Source organism: Balaenoptera borealis, assembly GCF_965194805.1.
Source record: "Balaenoptera borealis genome assembly, chromosome: 13".
In the NCBI taxonomy this organism is placed as follows: Eukaryota; Metazoa; Chordata; class Mammalia; order Artiodactyla; family Balaenopteridae; genus Balaenoptera; species Balaenoptera borealis.
In genome coordinates, this window is record NC_138870.1 from 106,092,238 (window position 1) to 106,115,174 (window position 22,937).

Here is a 22,937-nt window from a genome sequence, read left to right on the forward strand (position 1 = left end):
ACCAGGGAGACCGGTTTTATTGGCTCTACCTCCCGGCCTGTACTCAGGGCCACAGGTGAGTGCCTGGGAGGGCTGGGGGCTCTCGTGCCACCCCCCTGCCCACAAGCATCGCAGTTTGCTGACATGCTTCCCGGGCTAGGGGCTGGGGAGAAGGTTGGGACCCCAGAGTCCCCAACTTCTCAGCCTACTTCTGCCAGCCTCAGCTCTCCGGGGAAGGATGTTCCTCCTGGACCACCTGCTGGGGGGCCCAGATGGCCAGGATCCACGATGGGGGTGCGGCTGAGGGGCTGCACAGGGGACACCGTACAGGGGACACGTTCCAGGGCTCCGGCGGCGCCCACAACCAGGAGGGCTGTGCCTTCAGCACGCTGCACCACACCTGCGCCGATGGCCGAACGCCCTGCGCCGATGGCCCACACCTCTGCCAGCTGCAGCCGCGAGCCCTCAGGCACCGGCTGGTGGTACAGCGATGGCGGCCAGGCCAACCTCAACACACCGAGGCCGGAGCGCACCAGGGCCGACTCAGGCATGCGCTGGACGACCGTGGGCCGGCCCTGCGCTCTGGCGGGCTGCGCACTCGCCCTGCGGCCCACAGGGCCTAGGCCTGCCCTGCAAGGATGGTGCAGCCTGGCTGTCGGCTGAGTCTTCTTTGCAGGGAGGGGCCAGGAAGGGGCCAAGCTCAGCTCCCATGCATCAGGGCCACGTGGACCCTGTGCTCCAGCGGCACCTGCAGGTACCGGCTGGGCCTAGGGAGGTCCAGGAGGCCATGCAGCCCAAGAGTGAGGCAGAGGCAAGGTTGCCAGGGCTGGGAGGGCCACTGACCCTCCCGCACTGACCTGCTGAACCGCTGGAACCCACCAGATGTTCCCTCTGCTGTGAGCCCAGGCAGGGCAGGCAGCAGGGCACAGAGCGCGGCACTCACAGGCCCTCAAACACCCAGTCCCACCAGATTCCAGAGCAGGGGTAGGACAGTGGGGTGAGGCGGCCAGGAGATGGGGCAGGAGGGCCCGGGCCTGGGGAAGAGGGGAGGCTCAGGTCAGGTCTCCCAGGTAGCTGGGAAGGAGGCTGGGAACAGGGGACCGCTCTGCCAGCAGGCCACGTGGGGAAGACCCCAGGTGGGTCCAGGTGGAAGGGAAGCCGTCAGGCTGCAGGCGGGGGCTCCAGGGCGCCGAGCACCTACCAGGTCCCCACCATGTTGTCCCCGTTGTCCGTGGGACCCCCCACCCCACACAGAAGGCAGTGTCATTGCTCATGGCAGGGAAGAGGACCCTGAGCTGGAGGGGGGTGAGGGCTTCCCCGAGGTCACAGCGCCGGCAGGGGCGGAGCTGGTTCACAAGAGGTCTGGGGCACCATGCTGGGACCCCAGCAGAAGGTTCCGAGGCGTCTCCCTGAAGTTGGTGTGGAATCGGGGCGGCGGGAACGGAACAGCCCCGGCCACGGGCGAGCTCGCAAGTTTGTCCGCGGTCTCGGGTGTGACTCTGGGTCCAGGCGGGCAGGGGCTTGGGAACCCCTGCAAGGACCACCCGCGCCACGCAGGCATCAGCGGGGTCCCCTGGGGGGCCCTCCACAAGGCTCTTCTGAACTGAACCCCTGAGTCATTCTGCAGCACTGACCCCAGCTCCTCACCTGGGGGCGGGCCCTTCAAGGCCAGGCTTGGCCCTCCCGGCCCTGCGCCCACCCCAGGCCTCCTGGGCATCTATGGGGGGTTTCTCTGGCGCTGTTCTGGGGGAACTGGTGCCCAGATCATCAAGGCTCCCGCCCTTCCAGAGCGTGGGTGAGGAGAAAGACACACAGGAAACAGGAAAATAAGGGAATGAGCTAATTTCAGAGAGAAGTGCAAGGAAAAACACAGGGTGACAGGAGGCAGGCAGGAGAGGTGGGCCTGGGATCCAGCCCGCGTGCGAGGAACCCTGCTTGGAGCGGGGAAAGGGCAGGAGCAAAGGCCCTGCACGAGGGAGTCACCGGGCTCCAGGCTGGCAGGCTCTCGGCTTTGGCTTCGCCCTGGGGCTCTTCCTGGCCCATAACTGTCCCCCGACTTTCGGCCAGATCTGGACAAAGGTCCTCTTTCCCTCCTGCCCTGTGCGCAGTGGGCAAAGGACAATCCAGGGCCAAACCTCAGCAAAGCGTGGGGCCGGGTCTGACCTTGGCTTCACCGCGGAGTTGGGAGGCACCCCGGAGGTCCCCTGGGCACGTCACTCGTCACGGCCACCGGCCCGGAGCGCTCAGCCCGGACTGGCCGGTGCCTCCGGGGCGGACCTCCAGGGACCTGCCGCTGTGGCGCAGGCCAGTCATTCCGGACGGCCCAGTCTCCGCCGCGCGATCCAGCCCTCAGCCGCAGCCCCGCGGACCGGGACCCGGGCGGGCCGGGACCTCGCAGTCCCCCAGGCGAGACCTGGAGCAGAAGCAGATAGATGGCGTGACCAATCAGAGCCAGGCTTTCGCGGGCGCGGCCCCCGGCAATTGGGCGGCGGAGCGCGGGGCGGGGCTTCCGGTCGGGGCAGAGGGACTTCCGCCGCCGCGGCGCCTCGGATGGCCGTGCTCCGGGTAGCGCTCGCGGCCTCGCTCGCGGCCGCCCGCACCCGGCCGCCCCTCGGCCGCCGCCCGCCGCCCGCGCCCTGCTCCGCGTCGGCCGGCGCCATGGAGCCTGAGCCCCGCTGGCTGGCGGGGCTGCGCTTCGACAACCGCGCCCTGCGCGCGCTGCCGGTGGAGACGCCGCCGCCTGGCCCAGAGGGCGCCCCGTCCGCGCCGCGGCCCGTGCCCGGCGCCTGCTTCAGCCGCGTGCGGCCCGCGCCCTTGCGGCAGCCGCGCGTCGTGGCGCTGTCGGAGCCCGCGCTGGCGCTGCTGGGCCTGGGCGCGCCGCCCGCTGACGCCGCCGCCCGCGAGGCGCGCGAGGCCGAGGCCGCGCTCTTTTTCAGCGGCAACGCGCTGCTGCCGGGCGCCGAGCCCGCCGCGCACTGCTATTGCGGCCACCAGTTCGGCCAGTTCGCCGGGCAGCTGGGCGACGGCGCCGCCATGTACCTGGGCGAGGTGTGCACGGCGGCCGGCGAGCGCTGGGAGCTGCAGCTCAAGGGCGCCGGCCCCACGCCCTTCTCCAGGTGTGTTTGCGCCCGTACCCGCGGAGCTGTCCTCCCCGGTGGGGCGGTTGGGGGTGAGATTAACTACGGAAGAGTGTGACGTGGGGACGTAGAACGTGGTGGGTAGCAGCGCCCGGGCCAAAGGCCCTGAGGCCAGGACAGGAGGCGAGGGAGCAGGTTCTGTGGCTCCTGGCCGCCTCGGAGCGCCCCTGCCCCGTCTGCCTGGAAGAGGGGGGAGGGGAGGGTCCTGCTGCCGCTCAGGTCAGGCCGAGCGTCTGATCACACGGCGCTGGCAGCTGCCCATGCTCTGTTCTCATAAACTATCCAGAGAGTTCGGAGTCAGTTCTACGTGCAGCACGCTCATGTTTACCGCGTGCCCAGCCCTGCTGCCTGCTCGGCGCACTCGGCTTCCGGCTTCCTCTGAACGCTGATCGGGCTGTCAGCTTCCCTCCCGCACACTTTGGCACTGCAGATGCCTACTGTGCAGCCGGTGCCCTGGACCGGGACAGATCCTCGGCCCAGTGGACCTTCTCCCAGGACCGGGCTTCCAAGCACTTGGGGGCCAGCCATGTTCTGACCCCGCAGTGAGGTGGGGCTCATGGGCCAGGGCCGGGGTCCAGATGCCCACAGCCTGACCCAGCAGGGCGCCCTTCCCGCAGCTGTCAGGCCTCTCCTGTACACACGGTGCTGATAGTCTCTTCTGCTCCTTTTCACTAAAAAAGTTCATGTATTTAGCCCGTATTTGTTAAGTGCTTATTGAATGGCTGAAAGAATCACACCTAACTTGGAGTTTTATGTTCCAAGAAATCCCGAGGGTGTGTCTCTGGTCTGGCCCCTCCCATGAGCTCTCCCCTCCCCTCCCTCCAGGGACTGAGCCGGGCCCCCACCTCTAGCAGCTCCACCTCAGATCCTCAGGATAACTGGTCCTTCCTCATCCCCCAGTCTTCAAACCTCGGTGTCTCTGAAATGTCCTGAGTGCAGCCTGGCACCCGCCCCACCCGCCTGGAACAGCTTGCTCAGAGCTGTCTGCACCCGTGGCCGGCAGAAGCATTTCTTCTCTTTGGGGTCACGTGTAAATGTGTCTTGCCCTGGGGCCTGCACATTGTATGAGCGTCTTTTTATGTGTTCATTTTAATCATTTGTTTTTGCCATTTATAAAAAACATTTTTGTGAGAGTAATCTGCTGTTGGAAGTTGCTTTTAATATTTGAAGACTTGAGCTGTAAGTCAGTGTTTCCAGACCTGAAGTCCTTTAAAAGAAAGGGGCTGTTTGACCCTTACCAGATGTGCACCCACCCAGCACCCCCAGCCTTTCCTGGGGTCCCCAGCCTCAACAAAGCTTGAGGCTAACATCTGAAGTGGTGTGAGTGGCTTAAGGCCAGCAGCTACTCGAGTCCCCCGGCGTGGGTTTTGGGGGGTGCGCAGGTGGCTTCTTGCTTCTGCCTCCCATGGGGGTTGGGATTTCAGGACGGCCTCTCCTGCCAGGTGCAGAAGAGCTTGTCCTCAGCTGGGTCCACCCCAGCAGTTTGGCTGGGAACAGACGTGGGCGCCCAGGAGAAGGGACCGTTGTCACGTGTCCATGCGGCTCTCTGGGGGCAGGGCCACCCTGAGGCCCTGTACCCTTGCTGTGTAATCATTATTCAGTTCTGGTTTCTGCTTCGGGCACTTTGCCCCAGGCAAGGAGATAGGCAGCTTGTTTTCTGGATCATTTTTACCAGATCCACAATTAGCTTGGACTGTACTGGCTTCCTGCTAAACAGGCCGGGGTGGGGGGGAGGCGGGGGGGGGGGGGCCGGTGTGGAGTGACATTTGAGGACGGATTACAGACTAGAAGGGGTGAGTGGAATGCAGCTGTGGACTGAGGGTCTTGTCAGCCAGAGGCAGGCACAGTCACCCTGCAGACAGCCCCGGGGTGACTGTCAGGCCGGGTTTCTAGAGGTGTCACTCACACCTGGAATGAGCCACACCCAGGCTCCCAGGTGAGGGTGAGGCAGGAGGCCTGCAGAGATCTTCACTGGCTCCCGGCCTCCCTGGCCCCGCTCTCCAGGCCTAGGCCCCAGCACCCCAAACTCATACTGAGCCCGGCTCTGGCCTCTTCCCGGCAGAGGACGTGGGCAGACGTGCACCCTGGGCACCTTCACTCAGCCTCGGTGTCCTTCTGCAGATGAGACGGAAGTGAGCCCAGTGTCTTCCCACCAGTTTTTGTTCTTTCCTAGAGAATTTTCCAAACTGTTTCAGGTGCCCTCCTGCCTGGGAGAGTGCTGGGACGCTGCCATGCCCTGGGCCAGGCCAGGAAGCCAGGCCTGACCCTGAAGGGCAGAGATCCAAGCTCACTTTGTTGTTGCGTTTGTTTGCTGGGTGGGGGCTCTTGGAGGTCGGAGTGTCCAGCGCCCTTCATCTTACAAGGAGGGGCTGAGGACGTGGCTCATGCAGGCCAGCTGTCCTCGTGTGCTGCTACCACTTTCCTTTAATTTTAAAAAATAATACAGTTTCCAGTCCAGCATGTAAGAAACCTTGGAAATCATCACTTCATTCTAACAAGTAAAAAGCTGAACAAACTGAAAAATCAACAAGTCTTCTTAGATCTGCAAGAAAAGTGAGGTCAGAGGGCAAATTGCTGCCCCACCCCCCAAATTGGAGAGACTGACAGGCAAATACAAAGAATTATGAGTTACCAGAGCGGAAGTCTGCACAGATCCTTGCCCTGTAATTGGTGAATTGCTGGAGGCTCAGTGTGTACGAGTCAGTTGAAAATTTCGGGGCCCAGTCGTAAGCGAGCCCCGCACTCTGGTGAGTTGTACCTCCTGGAGCTCTGCTGTCTTCTCACAGTGAATCTTGGTGGAAAATCCCTTTGTGCTTCTGGCAGGAGCGGGGAAAGGAGCTGTGTGGAGTACACCAGAGCACTCTGTTCTGAACAAGGCTGCCCTTGGGGGAAGCTGATTAACCAGAGCCTGACCTGCTGGGCTGTTATCAGAGCCCAGCAGACCTGGTGAAGGGAAGTGCCCAGCTCCAGCGCCCTCTGGCGGAGAGGAGACTGAAAAGCACATATGGAAGCTCTCAGTCCAGAGGCACAGGGTCACTGAGAGTCTGAGGCCTCCACCTGACACCTATAACCCACCTCTACATCACTGAAGGCCTGCTTACAGTAGTTCCTTTTACCCCATACATCATGCCTGGCTATCAGGAAAAAATTAAAAAACATACTAAAACATACTAAAAGTTGGAAGAGACAGGGCCAGCATCAGAACTAGCCTCAGACATGGCAGAGATGTTGGAATTGTCAGACCAACAAAATTACAATTGTGTTGGAATTTAACACAATTATGATTACTATGCTCAGGGCTCTAATGGATAAAGTAGGCAGCATTCAAGAATAGATGGGCAGGACTTCCCTGGTGGTGCAGTGGTTAAGAATCCGCCTGCCAATGCGGGGGACACGGGTTCGAGCCCTGGTCCGGGAAGATGCCACGTGCCGCAGAGCGTCTAAGCCGGTGCACCACAACTACTGAACCTGTGCTCTAGAGCCCGCGAGGCACAACTACTGAGCCTGCATGCCACAACTACTGAGCCCGCGCACCTAAAGCCCATGCTCTGCAACAAAAGAAGCCACTGCAATGAGAAGCCTGCGCACCACAACGAAGAGTAGCCCCCGCTTGCCCCAACTAGAGAAAGCCCCCGCACAGCAACGAAGACCCAATGCACCCAAAAATAAATAAATAAATAAATTTACTTGAAAAAAAATAAAATAAATAAAATGAGACTAGAGGAATTCCCTGGTGGTCCAGTGGTTAAGACTTAGGCCTTCACTGACAAGTGTCTGGATTTGGTCCCTGGTCGGGGTACTAAGGTCCCTCAAGCTGCTCGGCATGGCCAAAAAAATAAATAAATAAAACCTTTAAAAAAAAAAAAAAGGAATAGATGGGCAGGCGGAGCAACTAAGCCCGTGTGCCACAACTACTGAGCCCATGCTCTAGAGCCCGCAAGCCACAACTGCTGAGCCCACGTGCCACAACTAATGAAGCCCTCACGCCTAGAGCCTGTGCTCCACAACAAGAGAAGCCACCGCAATGAGAAGCCCAGGCACCTCAACAAAGCCCGCGCGAAGCAGCGAAGACCCAACACAGCCAAAAATTAAATAAATAAATAAATAAATAAAAACAAAAAGAATAGATGGGCAGTGTAAGCAGAGAGATGGAAATTCTGAGAAAGACGAAAAGGAAATGCTAGAGATTTCTAGCAAAAACACTAACAAAAATGAAGAATGCCTCTGATGGACATGTTGCTAGACTGGACACAGATGAGGAAAGAATCTCTGAGCTTGAAGATATCTCAGGAGAAACTTTCAAAGATAAAAAGCAAAAAAAATAAAGACTGAAAAAAACCAAACACTCACCAAGAAGTGTAGGACAAGTGCAAAAGTAGTAACACATGTGTAATAGGAATACCAGGAGAGAAAGAGAGAAAGAAACAGAAGAAATATTTGAAGAAATGACTGAGAATTTCCCTGAATTAATGTTAGACACCAAACAGATCCAAGAAGCTCAGAGCACACCGAGCAGGATGAATGCCTCCCCCACCCCCACCAAAAGACAAAAACAAAACTACACCTAGGCTTATAATTTTCAAACTACAGAGAGGCAGAAATAAAGAAAAAAAAAGTGAAAGCTAGAGGAAGGAAACACTTCACCTACAGAGGAGCAAAGATAAGAATTACATCTGACTTCTCAGAAGCCAGGCAAGCAAGAGGAAAGTGGAGTGAAGTATGTAAAGTGATAAGGAAAAAAAAACCCCACCCACCTAGAATTCCATACCCTGTGAAATTATCCTTCAAAAGTGAAGGAGAAATAAAGACTTCCTCAGACAAACGAAAATTGAGGGAAATTGTTAGCAGTTGACCTGTCTTGCCAGAAATGTTAAAAGATATTCTTTATAGAGAATGAAAATGATGTAGGTCAGAAACTTGAATCCACATAAACAAAGGAAGAGCATAGGAGAAAGAAGTGAAAGTACAATAAAAACCTTTACTTTTCCTCATCTTAATTGATATAACAGGTAATAGCTTGTTTAAAATAATAGTAACGATGCATTTATGTATAAATGAAATTAATGACACCAGTCAAATAAGGGATGGAGGGAGGGATTAGGATTATTTTGTTATTATAAGGTACTCATACTACCCATGGAGCAGGATAGTGTTACCTGAAAGTAGACTTGGATTAGTTGTAAATGATATATTACAAACTCTAGGGCAACCTTTTTAAAAAAAAAAAAAAATTTAATTAATTTATTTATTTATTTATTTTATTTTTGGCTGCGTTGGGTCTTCGTTGCTCAGTGCAGGCTTTCTCTAGTTGTGGCGAGCGGGGGCTACTCTTCGTTGTGGTGTGTGGGCTTCTCATTGCGGTGGCTTTTCTTGTTGCGGAGCATGGGCTCTAGGCGTGCGGGCTTCAGTAGCTGTGGCACACGGGCTCAGTAGTTGTGGCTCACAGGCTCTAGAGCGCAGGCTCAGTAGTTGTGGCGCACGGGCTTAGTTCCTCCGCAGCATGTGGGATCATCCCAGACCAGGGCTCGAACCCGTGTCCCCTGCATTGGCAGGTGGATTCTTAACCACTGCACCACCAGGGAAGTCCTAGGGCAACCATTTTTTAAAGAGTAAAACAAAACCAAACAAAAAAGTGTAACTGATACGCTAGGCGAGAACTGATGAAAAAGAAATTGGAATCACAAAATGCTCAGGTAAAACCACAAAAGGCAGGAAAAGAGTGAAAGAGAAAACAAAGAGCAAGGCCAATAAATAAAAAAAAAGACCAAACTATATGTTGTCCATAAGAAATCCACTTTAAATATGAAGACACATGTAGATTAAAAGTAAATGGATGGGGCTTCCCTGGTGGCCCAGTGGTTAAGAATCCGCCTCCCCCCCAAAAAAAAACAAAAAAGAATCCGCCTGCCAATGCAGGGGACATGGGTTCGAGCCCTGGCCCAGGAAGATCCCACATGCCGTGGAGCAACTAAGCCCATGCACCACAACTACTGAGCCTGAGCTCTAGAGCCTGCAAGCCACAACTACTGAGCCCACGTGCCACAACTACTGAAGCCTGCACACCTAGAGCCCGTGCTCCGCAACAAGAGAAGCCACGACAATGAGAAGCCTGCGCACCGCAACGAAGAGTAGCCCCCACTCCACAACAAAGAGTAGCCCCTGCTCACTGCAACTAGAGGAAGCCTGCACCCAGCAACGAAGACCCAACACATCCAAAAATAAATAAATTAATTAAAAAAAAAAAAGTAAATGGGTGGGGGATTTCCCTGGTGGCCTAGTGGTTAGGATTTGGCGCTTTCACTGCAGAGGCCTGGGTTTAATCCCTGGTTGGGGAACCATCCCACATGCTGCCAAAATACAAAAAAAAAAAAAAAAAAAAGTAAATGGATGGAGGAAAGCATACCATGCTAACACTAGTTAGCAGGAGTAGCCATATTTATTCAGAAAGAGTGGACTTCAGAGTAAGGAAAGTCATTAGGGATAAAGAGGGGCATGACAAAATGATGAAGGGGTCAAGAAGGCAAAACAATCCTTACTGTGTATGTGCCAGATAGCAGCATCAGAGTACCATGAGGCAGAAACTGACAGAAATTCAAAGGGGCACAGATGAATCCACTGTCATTGTTGGAGACTCAACACCCCTCTATCAGAAATGGACAGAGCCAGCAGGCAGAAAATTGGTAAGGCCATCTTTGAACTCAGTTAACACCATCAATCAACTGGATATAAAGAACATCTATAGCCTACTTCATCTAACAACAATGGGATACATATTCTTCTCAGGCCCACATGGAACATTTATCCAGAGAGACCACATTCTAGGCTATAAAACATACCTTAACAAATTTTTTAAAATAAAAATCATACAGTGTCTGTTCTCAGGCCACAATGGAATCAAACTAGAATTCAATAACAGGTAACTGAAAATCCCAAAATACTTGGAGATTATGCAACATACTTCTAAATAACACATGGTCAAAGACAAAATCTCGAGAAATTTTTAAGTATTTTGAACTAAATGAAAATGAAAACACCAAATGTATGGGGTATGGTGAAAACAGTGCTTTGAGGGAAATTTATAGCATTGAGTGCATATGTTAGTAAAGAAGAAAGATCTAAAACCAATCATTTAAGCTTCCACATTAGGGAGCTACAAAAAGAAGAGCAAATCAAATCCAAAGTAAGCAAAAGAAAAGAAATAATAAGAATTAGAGCAGAAGTCAATGAAATGGAAATAGGAAATCAGTGAAACCAAAAGCTTGTTCTTTGAAAAGATCAATAAAATCAATAAACCTCTAGCCAGGCTAACTAAGAAAGAAAGTGAGGACACAATTACTAATACCAGAAATTAAAGAGGGGAAATCATGCAGATCATATGGACATTAAAAGGATAGTAAAATTACTCTGAACAATTCTATGCTCACAAATTTGACAACCTAGGTGAAATGGACCAATTCCTTGAAAGACACAATTTGCCAAAACTCACCAAAAAAAAAAAAGACAATCTGAATAGGCCTATATATATTAAAGAAATTGAGTCAACAATTAATAACCTTCCAAAACAGAAAGCACCAGGCCCAGATGGACTCACCAGTGAATTCTACCAAACATTTAAGGATGAAATTATTCCACTCTTTTTCAGAGAATGGAAGCAGAGGAAATACTTCCTAACTCATTCTATGAGGCCAGCATTACCCTAATACCAAATCCAGACAAAGACAATACAAGAAAAGAAAACTACACACCAAAACCCCTCATGAACATAGATAAAGAAATCTTCAACAAAATATTAGCAAATCAAATCCAACAATGTTTGAAAAGAATTATACATCACCACCAAATGGGATTTATTCCAGGTATGCAAGGCTGGTTCAGTATTCAAAAATTAATTAATGTGATCCATCAGATCAACAGGCTAAAGAAGAAAACTCGCATCATCACATCAATTAAAGCAGAAAAGGCATTTGACAAAACCCAAGACCTATTCATGATAAAAACTCAGTAAATTAGCAATAGAGAGGAACTTCCTCAACTTGATAGAGTATCTACAGAAAACCTATAGCTAAATCTACTTAATCATGAGAACCTCAAAGCTTTCCCACTAAGATTAGAAACAAGACAAAGATGTTCCCTCTTACTATGGCTTTTCAACATCCCTGGAGGTCCTAGCTAATGTAACAAGACAAGAGAAGAAAATCGAAGGCATACAGATTGAGATGGAAGAAATAAAAATTGTCTTTGTTTGCAGATGAACATCTATGTAGAAAATCTCAAAGAACTGACCAAAAAATGAGCTCATAAGCAGTTATAGCAAGGTTGCAGGATACAGAGTTACTACATAGGTCAATCACTTTAGTATATCCCAGCAGTGAACAAGTGGAATTTGAAATTAAGAACAATACTGTTTACATTAGCAATCCTAAAAATTAGATTCACGCCTAAGTGTGAACTCACAAAATATAAGATGTCTACTAGGAAAACTACAAAACTGATCAAAGATATCAAAGAAGAACTAAATCAATGTAAAGATATTCCACGTTCATGGCTAGGAAGACTCAATATTGTCAAGATATTGGTTCTTCCCAACTCAATCTGTAGATTCAGTGCAATCCCAATCAAAGTCTCAGCAAGTTATTCTGTAGATATTGACAAACTGATTCTAAAATTTATATCGAGAGGCAAAAGACCCAGTATAGCCCTCACAATACTGGGGGAGAAGAACAAAGTCAGAGGACTGGCACTACCCCACTTTAAGACTTACCATAAAGCTTTGGCAATCAAGAGAGTGTGGTTTTGCAACTTCTGAAGCCTGCGTGCCTAGAGCCTGTGCTCCGCAACGAGAAGCCACCATGATGAGAAGCCCGCGCACGACATCCAAGAGTAGCCCCTGCTTCCTTCTGCTTCTGGCACTCGCTGCAACTAGAGAGAAAGCCCACGCGAAGCAACGAAGACCCAATGCAGCCAAAAATAAGTAAATTAAAAAAAAAAAAAAGAGTGGTTTTGGCCAAAGAATAGATAGGTCAATGGAACAGAACAAAGAGCCCAGAAATAGACCTGCATAGATGTGGATCTTTGACAAAGGAGCAAAGGCAATCCAATGGAGCAATGATAGTATTTTCAACAGATTGTACTGGAACAACTGGATATCAACAAACAAACAAACAAAAATCTAGACACAGACCTGACACCCTTCACAAAAATTAACTCAAAATGGATCACAGGGCTTCCCCAGTGGTGCAGTGGTTGAGAATCTGCCTGCCAATGCAGGGGACACGGGTTCGAGCCCTGGTCTGGGAAGATCCCACGTGCCGCGGAGCAGCTGGGCCCGTGAGCCACAATTACTGAGCCTGCGCGTCTGGAGCCCGTGCTCTGCAACAAGAGAGGCCGCGATAGTGAGAGGCCCGCGCACCGCGATGAAGAGTGGCCCCTGCTTGCCACAACTAGAGAAAGCCCTCGCACAGAAATGAAGACCCAACACAGCCATAAATAAATAAATAAAAACAAAACAAAACAAAAATGGATCACAGACCTAAACAAAATGTAAAACTCCTAGAAGATAAAATAGAAAATCTGGATGACCTTGGGTATAGAAATGACTTTTTAGGTACCATACCAAAGACAGGATCCATGAAGAAATAATTGATAGGCTGTACTTCATTGAAGTTAAAACTTCGGTGAAGGACAATGTCAGGAGAAATGAGAAGACGAGCCACAGAGTGGGAGAAAATCTCTGCAAAAGACACATCTGATAAAGGACTGTTATCCAAAATATACAAAGAATTCTTAAAACTCAACAATAAGAAAACAAACTGATTTTAAAATGGGGCAAAGACCTTGTTAGACACCTCCCCAAAGAAGATACAGAGATGACATATAAGCACTTTAAAAGATGTTTCACATCATGTGTCATCAGGAAAATGCAAATTAACAAGGAGACGCCATTACACACCTAGGAGGATGGCCAAATTCCCGAACACTGACAGCACAAAATGCTGGCGAGGATGTAGAGCAACAGGAGCGCCCATTCACGGCTGCTGGGAATGCAGGACGGTGCGGCCACTTGGGAAGACAGTGTGGTGGTTTCTTACCAAACTAAACATACTCTCACCATATGACCCAAGAATCATGCTCCTCAGCATTTACCCAAAGCAGTTGAGAACACATCCACACGAAAACCCTGTATATGGATGTTCACAGCAACTTTATTCATAATTGTCAAAACTTGGAAGCTGCCAAGATGTCCTTCTAGGTGAACAGATAAACAAACCATGGCCCATCCAGACAATGGGATATTATTCAGCAAAAGAATAGAAAGAAAAAAAAATGAAATGAGCCATCAAGCCATGAAAAGACATGGAAGAAACTTAGATGCATATCAGTAAGTGAAGGAAGTGAATCTGAAAGGTCTCACAGTATGATTCCAACTCTATAACATTCTGGAAAAGGCAAAACTATGGAGACAGTAAAAGACCAGGGGTTGGGAGGGGACAGATGACCAGGTGGAGCCCAGAGGGTTTTTCGGGCCGTGAAAAGTGTTCTGTATGACACTGTAATGGTGGATCTCTGTCAGACCCACAGAGTGGACAACACTGAAAGTGCACCCTGATGCAGACAGTGGACTCTGGGTGATGACGACGTGCCGGCACGGCTTCATCGAGTGTGACAAATGTCTCCCCTGGCGGGGATGCTGATCCTGGGGGAGGCTGTGTGTGTGTGGTGGCGGGGTATATGAGAGATCTCTCTGGCTGCTGATCAGTGCTGCTGTGAACCTACAACTGCCTAGGAAAATAAAGTCTATTTAAAAGAATAGTAATAATGAAGGTTTAGCATAAGAGGAAAACATCCACGTCATTCAGAGCTGCCCGAGGGAGACTGGGGTCCTCCCCCCGCTGCAGATGATGCTCTGTGTCTGTGCTGTTGTAAAAGGATTTTCACAAAGTAAATTCATAAAAACAGAATTGCGGAGTTGCAAGCGTGTGTGTGTGACCCTGGGAGTAGCCTTCCCTGACCTCTGTATGGACTTGGCCTCCTGCCGCGGGCCAGGCACCCTGTGCTGCAGTTCCAGACCTGGAGGAGGTTAGGGGCTTAGCACCTGAGATTGTCCAAAACACTCTTTTTACAGTGATGTCAGAGCTGCTCGTGGGTTGTTTTTAAAAAGCCATTAGGAGGCTTTCTTCCAGTCCCTTCCCTCTGTGACCACACCTTGGTGTTGAGTGGAGCCCGGCAGTGACCTCTGTGCTTGACCTCAGACAGGCCGACGGTCGCAAGGTGCTGCGCTCGAGCATCCGCGAGTTCCTGTGCAGCGAGGCCATGTTCCACCTGGGCATCCCCACCACGCGGGCCGGCGCCTGCGTCACGTCCCAGTCCTCCGTCGAGCGGGACGTGTTCTACGACGGCAACCCCAGGCACGAGCAGTGCGCGGTCGTGCTGCGCGTGGCCCCCACGTTCCTCAGGTAATGCCCGTCCTCGTGCTCCCGTGTTGCCCCGGTGGCCAGAGTGCAGCTGCCCGGCCAGGGTGCAGGGCCTGGGGCAGCGTGTCCAGAGCTGTGGACCTGGAGTTTATGACCAGGAGCTACGTAAGATGCACCAAGAAAACGGCCTCACTGTGCTGCTGGACTAGCGGCCGTGACGCCCGGTGTGCCCGCTTCCTCTGGCCCCTGTTCACTGACTGGAGGCCTCCCGGCTGCTGTCTCCAGCGGGGCCTGTTAGTCCTCGACGTCACCACGCTGTCTGGCGTCGGGTGCTCGGTACCGACCACCTGAACCCAGAGTCGCCAGGAGGTGGCTGTGGCGGTCTGGCGGGGTCAGGTGACCCCAGCCGACCCTGTGCGTCAGCTGTCACCAGCTTTTCCTTTGTCCTCCGGGGGTGGAGGTGTCGGGGCAGGCGTTGGCCTCGTCCTGGGAGACCCGGGGCCTCTGGGTACAGCTGCACTAGCGGCGTTTGGACCAGGTCGTCTTTGCTGCGAGCTGATCTGTGTCTCATAGGGTGTCAGGCGGCGTTCCTGGCCTCCACCCACGAGCTGCTGGTAGTAACCCCCGTCGTGACAACCAAAAATGCCTCCGGACGTTGCCCCGCCCCCTGGGGCGTATAACTGCCCCACCGCTGACCCTGCGGGTCACCCCACTACAGGACGCCGGTGACGGGCGCATCCCTCGGTTTGGGAGGCCGGACACAGAACCCCTCTCGTCCCTGCAGGGCAGCCGTGGCCGTCCCGGCCCCACGCACCCCGGGAAGTGCCCTGTGTCTGCCTGAGTCACTGAACGACCAGCTACGTTTGGTGGTTTGTCCCCCCCGCCCGGCCACGAGGGCTAGCAGCACCCTCCCTCCTTCCTTACTCGTGAGGGGGAGGCGTCACGTTTAACCTGTTGTCAACGCGGGTCTTCCCTCCAGGTTCGGATCCTTTGAGATCTTCAAGTCCTCGGACGAGCACACGGGGCGCGCAGGCCCCAGCGTGGGGAGGAACGACATCCGAGTGCAGATGCTGGACTATGTCATCAGCACTTTCTACCCTGAGATCCAGGCCACTCACGCCAGCGACAGCGTGCAGAGGCACGCCGCCTTCTTCCGGGAGGTCGGTGGGAGCTGCCCGCCCGTGGGCAGACGCTGGGTGCCCGGCCCTCTTGAGTCACCACCCACTGGCTTGGCCCAGGGGCAACTTCTCAGATACCGTTGAGGGTCGGGGTCCTGGGACAGACCCCCGGGTCACTATTTGAGCGGCATCGAGGGGCCACGCAGAGAGCTCGGGAGGGAATCAGGGCTGGTGGGTGCTGGGCCTCCCGCGTGGGGCGTGTGTTCACGGTGGCCCCAAACACACACCCCTTGGCCTCTCCATCTCCCCCAGAACTCTCAGGCGTCATCCCACAAGACAGTCAAAGTTGTGGGAGGTGGTGCAGCCTCAGCCAGGGAAACAGGCGGCAGGGTGAGGGCTCTGCCTGAGGGCCGGAGGCCCGCGGCCAGCGCTCTGCACCAGAAGTGGGCACTGTCCTGCACCTGTCACTCCCTGGACCCCACTTCAGCCACACTGTTGCTTCCCGTCTGTCATGTGGGTGATGCCAGGGGAGTCTTGGGGCTCAGCTCACACCCGAAGTGGGCGGCCCAGGCTCCCCCCTCTGAACCTGGGTCTCTTGGTCAGTGAAGTGGAGAGGGTGGTGCCACCCAACTCCAGGAGCGTCCGCAGCCTCAGGAGGCGTGGTGCATGCGGACCCGTCTGTGGGCTGCCGGGGGCCCCCAGGTGCAGCCCTGCATCTTGCAGGGCTCCTGCTCCCCGGCCGGGGGGCAGGGGGCGGCAGGTCTGGCAGCCGGACTCTGGGCTGGGCAGCTGGGCCGTTTGAGCCTCGCTCCCTGCAGCCCAGGGCGAGGCGGGGCCCTGGGCACAGTGTCTGGACCTGGGCAGTTTTCGCCTGAGAACATGGTAACTTCCTTGTTTCCACGTAGTCATCCTACGGGGCGTGAGTCATGGGAATGTCCAGGTTCCCTGACTTTTCTGGTTTGGATAAAAGCCAAAAAACAGTGAGTATATAAAAGAGGTAGACGGTGTATGTGAGGAGCAGAGCCACTCGTATCAACTCATCCAAAATACTCTTTCCTTCTTAACTGTCCTCGGACGTTCTCCCCACGGCTGAGCGTCAGCTGGCAGGACAGGACACTGGGTCGGGCCCCTTGGGAGTCACCGCAGAGCGAGACCGGCTCAGCAGGCACAGCTGGTTGGGGGGGGCGTGGAGGGGAGCAGCCGGCAGCCGTCCTGTGGCACTGTTGCAGGTGACGCGGCGCACGGCCCAGCTGGTGGCTGAGTGGCAGTGCGTGGGCTTCTGCCACGGCGTGCTCAACACGGACAACATGAGTATCGTGGGGCTCACCATCGACTACGGGCCCTTCGGCTTCCTGGACAGGTGGGCATCCCGCCGCCTGCCAGGGGCCCCTGGCGGGGAGGCACGTGACCGTGCGGGCATCTCAAGGCCACGGGAAGGACCTGCAGGCCCGTGTGGCTGCTCTTGTTAATGTTTTGTTGGGTGTTTAATTCTCAGCAAGGCCTGGTCAGCCGGCCGTCCCCAGAGCAGGGACCCCTGGAGGGTTCTGAGCGCAGCAGCACTTTGAACAGCGCCCCCTCGGCTCCCAGGTGGAGAGTGGGCTGAAGGGCCGGGGGTGGGAGCCAGGCGAGGAGCGGCGAGGGGGCCGCACTGGAGCGCGGCCTCCCTGCTCTAGAGGCTGCAGGGCCCCGTGGGACGGGCAGGGGAGCGGCAGCCACCCGGGCCTGCACTGTTGCTCGGCGGGTCCCCTCAGGCAGCTCCCGGCTCTCCCCACACGGCAGGTACGACCCCGACCACGTGTGCAATGCCTCCGACACCGCCGGGCGCTACTCGTACAGCAGGCAGCCCGAGGTGTGCAAGTGGAACCTGCAGAAGCTGGCCGAGGCCCTGGACCCCGCGCTGCCCCTCGAGCTGGCCGAGGCCATCCTGGCGGAGGAGTTCGACGCCGAGTTCCGCAGGCACTACTTGCAGAAGATGCGCCGGAAGCTGGGCCTCGTGCGGGCTGAGCGGGAGGAGGACAGCGCCCTGGTGGCCAGGCTCCTGGAGACCATGCACCTGACTGGTGAGTGTGGGTGGGGTGCACACGCCACGTCGTGCTGAAACAGAACGTGAAACCGACCTGTGACCACGTCTCGGTGGCTTTAAGCACATTCACCTTGTCTCGCAACCACCACTGCCAGCGTCTCCAGAACTTTCTCGTCTTCCCAGACGGACATCTGCACCCACGAAGCACTAGCCCCCTGGCCCCTCGCCCCGCCCCTCGCCCCGCCCTGGTAACCTCATGCCTGCTTTCCAAGAACTCGCCGCCTCCAGGGACCGCAGGCAAGGGGTTCACGCGGCTCTTTTTCTAGCTCACCCCACTCAGCGTGATGTCCTCCACGGCGGTCATCCCTGTTGTCCGCGTGTCAGGATTTTAAGGCCGAATAGTCTGTGCGGATGGCCTGCCTTTTGCTCGTCCATCGTCTGTTGGACACTTGGGCTGTTCCACCCCGTGGCCACCATGCATAACGCTGCTGTGGACACAGACGTACCGTGTCTTTGCGTTCCTGTTTCCCATCCTCTCCAGGGTGCCGTTGTGGGGTGTGCCTGGGGCTTCCTGGCTGCTCTGGCTAGGACGCCTGGTGCCGCTCAACAGAAGTGGCCGACCAGGCGTCACTTACTGTTCCTGCTCTTGGGGAAAAGCTCTGTCTCTCACACGAGTGTGATGTGAGCTGTTAGCCTGTGCACATGTGGCTTTTCTCAAGTAGAGGATGTTTCCTTCTGTCCCTCATTGGGTGTTTTCACACTGTGCCTCAGTTGAGGTGATCACCAGGTTTCACTTCTTCATCCGTATCCTGCCTTAGTTTAAACTGCCTCTCACGGTGTAGAAGCTGGAGGTCCAGGATCAGGGTGCCGCCTTCTGGCTGTGTCCTCACACGGCAGAGTCGGGAGCAGGGGCATGAAGCACACTGTGAGGGCTCCACCCTCGTGGCCTACCTCCCAAAGGCCCCAGCTCCAAATACCATCACCCTGCAGAGTTGGGTTTCCATATGTGGATTCGGGCAGGGGACACACAGACAGACCCCTTGCATTCTGGGGATAAACCCTACTTGCTCCTTCTAATGTTTTGCTGAGGTTTCTTTTACATCTGTTTTTACAAGGGATACTGGTCTGTGGTTTTCTTTTCTTGTGGTATCTTTGTTTGGCTTTGGTATCGAGGCAGTGCTGATCTCATGAATGAGTTAGGAAGTGTTCCCTCCTATTTTTCAGAAGAGTCTGAGAAAGATTGGTGTTAATTTTTCTTTAAATGTTTGGTAGAATTCACCAGTGAAGCCGTCTGGTCCTAACATTTCCTGTGTTAGGAAGTTTCCAGTCTCCTTACTTGCTATGGGACTATTTAGATTTTCTATTTCTTCTTGAGTCAGGTTTGGTAATTTATGTGTTTCTGGGAATTCATCTATGTCATCTATGTTATCTAAATTATTATTCATAGTGTTTTCTTAGTCTTTTATTTCTGTACAGTCTGCAGTGACGTCCCCACTTTTATTTCCTTTAGTTACTTGTGTCTTTTTTTGTTAGTGTAGCTAAAATTTTGTCAGTGTTACTGACCTTTTCAAAGAACCAACTTTGGTTTCATTGATTTTCTCTTGTTTTTGTTCTCTATTTCATTTATCTCTGTTCTAATCTCATTTCCTTCCTTTATGCTAACTTTGGTCTTATTTAGTTCTTTTTCTACTTCTTTAGATGTAAGATTAGATTATTGATTTGAAATCGTTTTTTACTGAGAACTGGCGTATAGCATTATATAAGTCTCAGGTGTGTGACATGGTGATTTGCTATATGTATATAACGTGAAATGACCACCACACAGTGACAAATTTATTTTTTTCTGGTGATGAGAGAGCTGCGCTTTTAGCGCAGGCATTTACAGCTGTAAACTTCCCTCTGAGCACTGCTGCTTTTGGTTCATACCTCTAAGTATTTTTCTAATTTCCCTTGTGATTTCTTTTTAGAACCAGTAGTTAATTTTCACATTACTTGTGAATTTTCCAGTTGTCCTTCCATTTGTGACTTCATGCCATCGTGGTTGCAGAAGACACCAGTCTTTTCAGTGTATTAAGACTGGTTTTATGGCCCAACACGTGGTCTGTCCTGGAGAACGTGCACCTGAGAGCTTGGGTGGAGTGTTGCGTCTGTTGTTCACGTTGTTTCCTTGTTGACCTTCTGTCCAGGTGTTGGGTGCTGACGTCCCAACTCTTACAGAACTGCTCGAGTCCACCCTTCAGGTTTTTTTGTTTGTTTGTTTTTAAATTGGAGTATAGTTGATTTGAAATGTGTTCGCCCTTCAGTTTTGAGTCTTTGTGTATTGGGGGCTCTTGTTTGGTGCAAGTCTGTAATTGTTACATCTTCTTGCTGAACTGACTCATCAATATATGATGCTCCTCTTTGTCAAGTTCTTACATAGTCTGTTTTTCTGACGTCAGCGTAGCCACCCCAGCTCTCTTTAGGTTACTGTCAGTATGCAAATCATGGGATATTTTTTCCATCCTTTCGCTTTTGACTTACGAGTCTACAGCAAGTTATCTTACTGTAGTTGTTGGATCATGGTTTTTTTATCCATTCTGTCAGTCTCTGCTCTTTGAATGGAGACTTTAATCCATTTACTTTTTTTTTTTTTTGGCTTGTGGGGTCTTAGTTCCCCAACCAGGAATTGAACCCGTGCCCTCAGCAGTGAAGGCACAGAGTCCTAACCACTGGATCAGGGAATTCCCTAATCCATTTACTTTTAAAGTAATTACTGATAAGGGAGGACTTAGGCTGTTTTGCTCTTTGTGTTCTGTCTTACACCATTTTTGTCCTTTATTTTCTCTGTTACTGCTCTCGTGCTTAGGTGATCTTTTGCAGTATACCGTTCTGGTTTCCTTCTCATTTTCCCTTGTGTCTGTTTTTTGGATGTCTCCTTGGGGGTTTTGGTGACAGTGTTTCAGCAAGTCAGGCTGAGGCCCTCACAGTGTCTGTCATGGCTCACGTCCTGTGCCATCTCGACCCCGCAGCTCCTGAAGCAGACGGTGCTAACTGCCGTGACAGTGATGAGGGCCAGGGCCCGGCCTCGGTGCCTTTACTGTATTTACCCATTTTACAGATGAAGAAACCAGGCCTGGAGGCCTTGAGATATTGAGTGACTCGTCAGGTTCAGAGTGGGGACCGAGCTGGGAGGACTGAGGGGAGGGCTCAGGAGTCCCTGGCCTGAGGCTGAGCAGGACGCCGCACACGTGGTGGATGAACACGTACGGTCCTCTGGTGACGGGACGGCACCCTGAGCAGCTGCGTGTTACAGGTGCTGACTTCACAAACTCCTTCTACCTGCTGAGCTCCTTCCCAGCCGAGGACCTGGACGAGTTCCTGGCCGCGCTGACTGCACAGTGTGCCTCCCTGGAGGAGCTGAGGCGTGCCTTCCGACCCCAGATGGATCCCCGGTGGGTACTTGGGTCTTGCTTCCCTAGCATTTGTTTCCGGGAAGGGAGGAACATTTAGAACGAAGCCTTTGGGAGGACGCTGGAGACGGCACACCCAGGTGGCCGCTCCACTCCCAGGAGTGGGATGGTCAGACCCTGGCTTTGTGGCACTGAGGCCCGCTGGCCAGAGGAAAGGATGGAGGTGCTGACACTGGAATGGGGAGGCCAGGCGGCACAGGCTGGGGCACGGTGGTCTCTGCTCTGGGGAGGCTCCCTGGGAAGAGCCTGGGTGTGGGCCCGCAGTCTCCAGCCAGACCACGCTTTCTGCACTGTGTCATGTCCTGAGGGTGCAGCCCACGCTCAAAACCCATCACCAACGTGTCCCGTCCCGTGCCAGACAGGACTCTAGTGCAGCAGTGTGGGGAGGGGCTGAAGCTGGCAGGACCTGCTGAGCATGGAGCCAGGGTAACTGGGGAAGGGGGTGTCAGGGGCTGCCCTGCCCCCAGGTGCCCCCAGAGGTGGAGAAGCGTCCAGCCCTGTGATCACCGTGGGAGGAGCTGACAGCAGCGAACCTCTCCCAGAGGGACTGGGTCCTGGGTCGGTTGTCGGTGGGTGGCCGCCAGCCGGGAGCCAGGGCCGGCCCGGGTCAGCCTGCGGTGTCCGTGTGCCCCGTCACGTGCGGGGTTTGTGGTAGAACAAGGGCGGACGGCTGGTAGCGGTCCCACGTCTGCTCCGTCCATCGGACCCGGGCTCACCCCTGGTGGGGGTGGGGCTGGGGACGGGGGCGCGGCAGGGCGGCGGTGGGGACCACGCGGCCTGGGGCCCCTCACGCGCCCGCTCCACGCAGGCAGCTGTCCATGATGCTCATGCTGGCGCAGTCGAACCCGCAGCTTCTGGCGCTCATCGGCACGCGGGCGAGCCTGGCGCGGGAGCTGGAGCGCGTGGAGCGGCTGTCGCGGCTGGAGCAGCTGAGCCCGGCCGAGCTGCACGGCAGGAACAGGAGCCGCTGGGCCGAGTGGCTCCTGGAGTACAGGTGGGCCCCTCCCCCCGCGGGGACCCCAGGGCAGCGGGGTGGGGCAGCTCTGCTGACGCGCGGCTCGGGTGTGACTCCAGAGCCCGGCTGGAGAAGGATCAGGAGGCCGCCGGCGACACCGCTGCCTGGCAGGCCGAGCGCGTGCGCGTCATGCACGCGAACAACCCCAAGTACGTCCTGAGGAACTACATCGCGCAGGGCGCCATCGAGGCTGCCGAGAGCGGAGACTTCTCAGAGGCAAGCGGCCTGCCCGGCCCCCCCCCCCCACTGGTCCCTCCCGCTGCGGGCGAGGCCGGCCCCCGACAAACACCGCACCCTCTGCTCTCCTCCAGGTGCAGCGGGTGCTGAAGCTGCTGGAGACCCCTTACCGCAGGGAGGGGGGGGCTGCCGAGGCCTGCGAGGCCGCCGAGCCCGAGGAGGCCAGTGGGGAGGCCGGTGGGGCAGCCGGCCGGCGGCACTCGTACAGCAGCAAGCCCCCGCTCTGGGCAGCGGAGCTGTGTGTGACGTGATCGTCGTAAGCGCCTTGGAGGCCTCCACGCAGGAGCCCCGAGGCCCGAGCCCTTGAGTGAGTCCACGAGGCGGCGCCCACCCCGCCCATCTCTCCATGACGGCAGAGACGTCCAGTCAGGACCCGACCCGTCTCTGTCCGATGCCGACTCGGCAGCACCGCCCAGCCCCAGGCTCTTCTCCCAGCGACAGGCTGCTTTGCGCCAGGACAGCTCAGCAGAGGGGACCGGCGGACGCACGGCCCCCGCCCACCTCGCCAGCCTGGCGGGGCACGCAGCTCCTAAATAAACTGGCAGCTCCCTCGGTCGCCTCCGTGTGT

At 54.4% G+C, this 22,937-nt stretch overlaps 1 protein-coding gene and 1 long non-coding RNA gene across 2 annotated transcripts; one reads left to right on the forward strand and one right to left on the reverse strand.

The window, feature by feature from the left end:
• Positions 1-1,804: 1,804 nt before the first annotated feature.
• On the reverse strand, positions 1,805-3,130 carry LOC309609174. The gene is made up of 2 exons (XR_014233301.1): positions 3,019-3,130; positions 1,805-2,392 (listed from the first exon to the last, which is right to left on the reverse strand). It is a non-coding gene; the product is annotated as an uncharacterized lncRNA (long non-coding RNA).
• SELENOO (selenoprotein O) lies at positions 2,488-22,921 on the forward strand. Its single transcript, XM_082350303.1, has 9 exons — positions 2,488-3,095; positions 14,366-14,569; positions 15,507-15,687; positions 16,875-17,005; positions 17,425-17,705; positions 20,961-21,099; positions 21,926-22,111; positions 22,192-22,348; positions 22,444-22,921. The coding sequence occupies exons 1-9, from the start codon at positions 2,530-2,532 to the stop codon at positions 22,618-22,620; spliced, it is 2,022 nt and encodes a 673-aa protein (XP_082206429.1). The 5' UTR covers positions 2,488-2,529; the 3' UTR covers positions 22,621-22,921.
• The last annotated feature ends 16 nt before the right edge of the window (positions 22,922-22,937 follow it).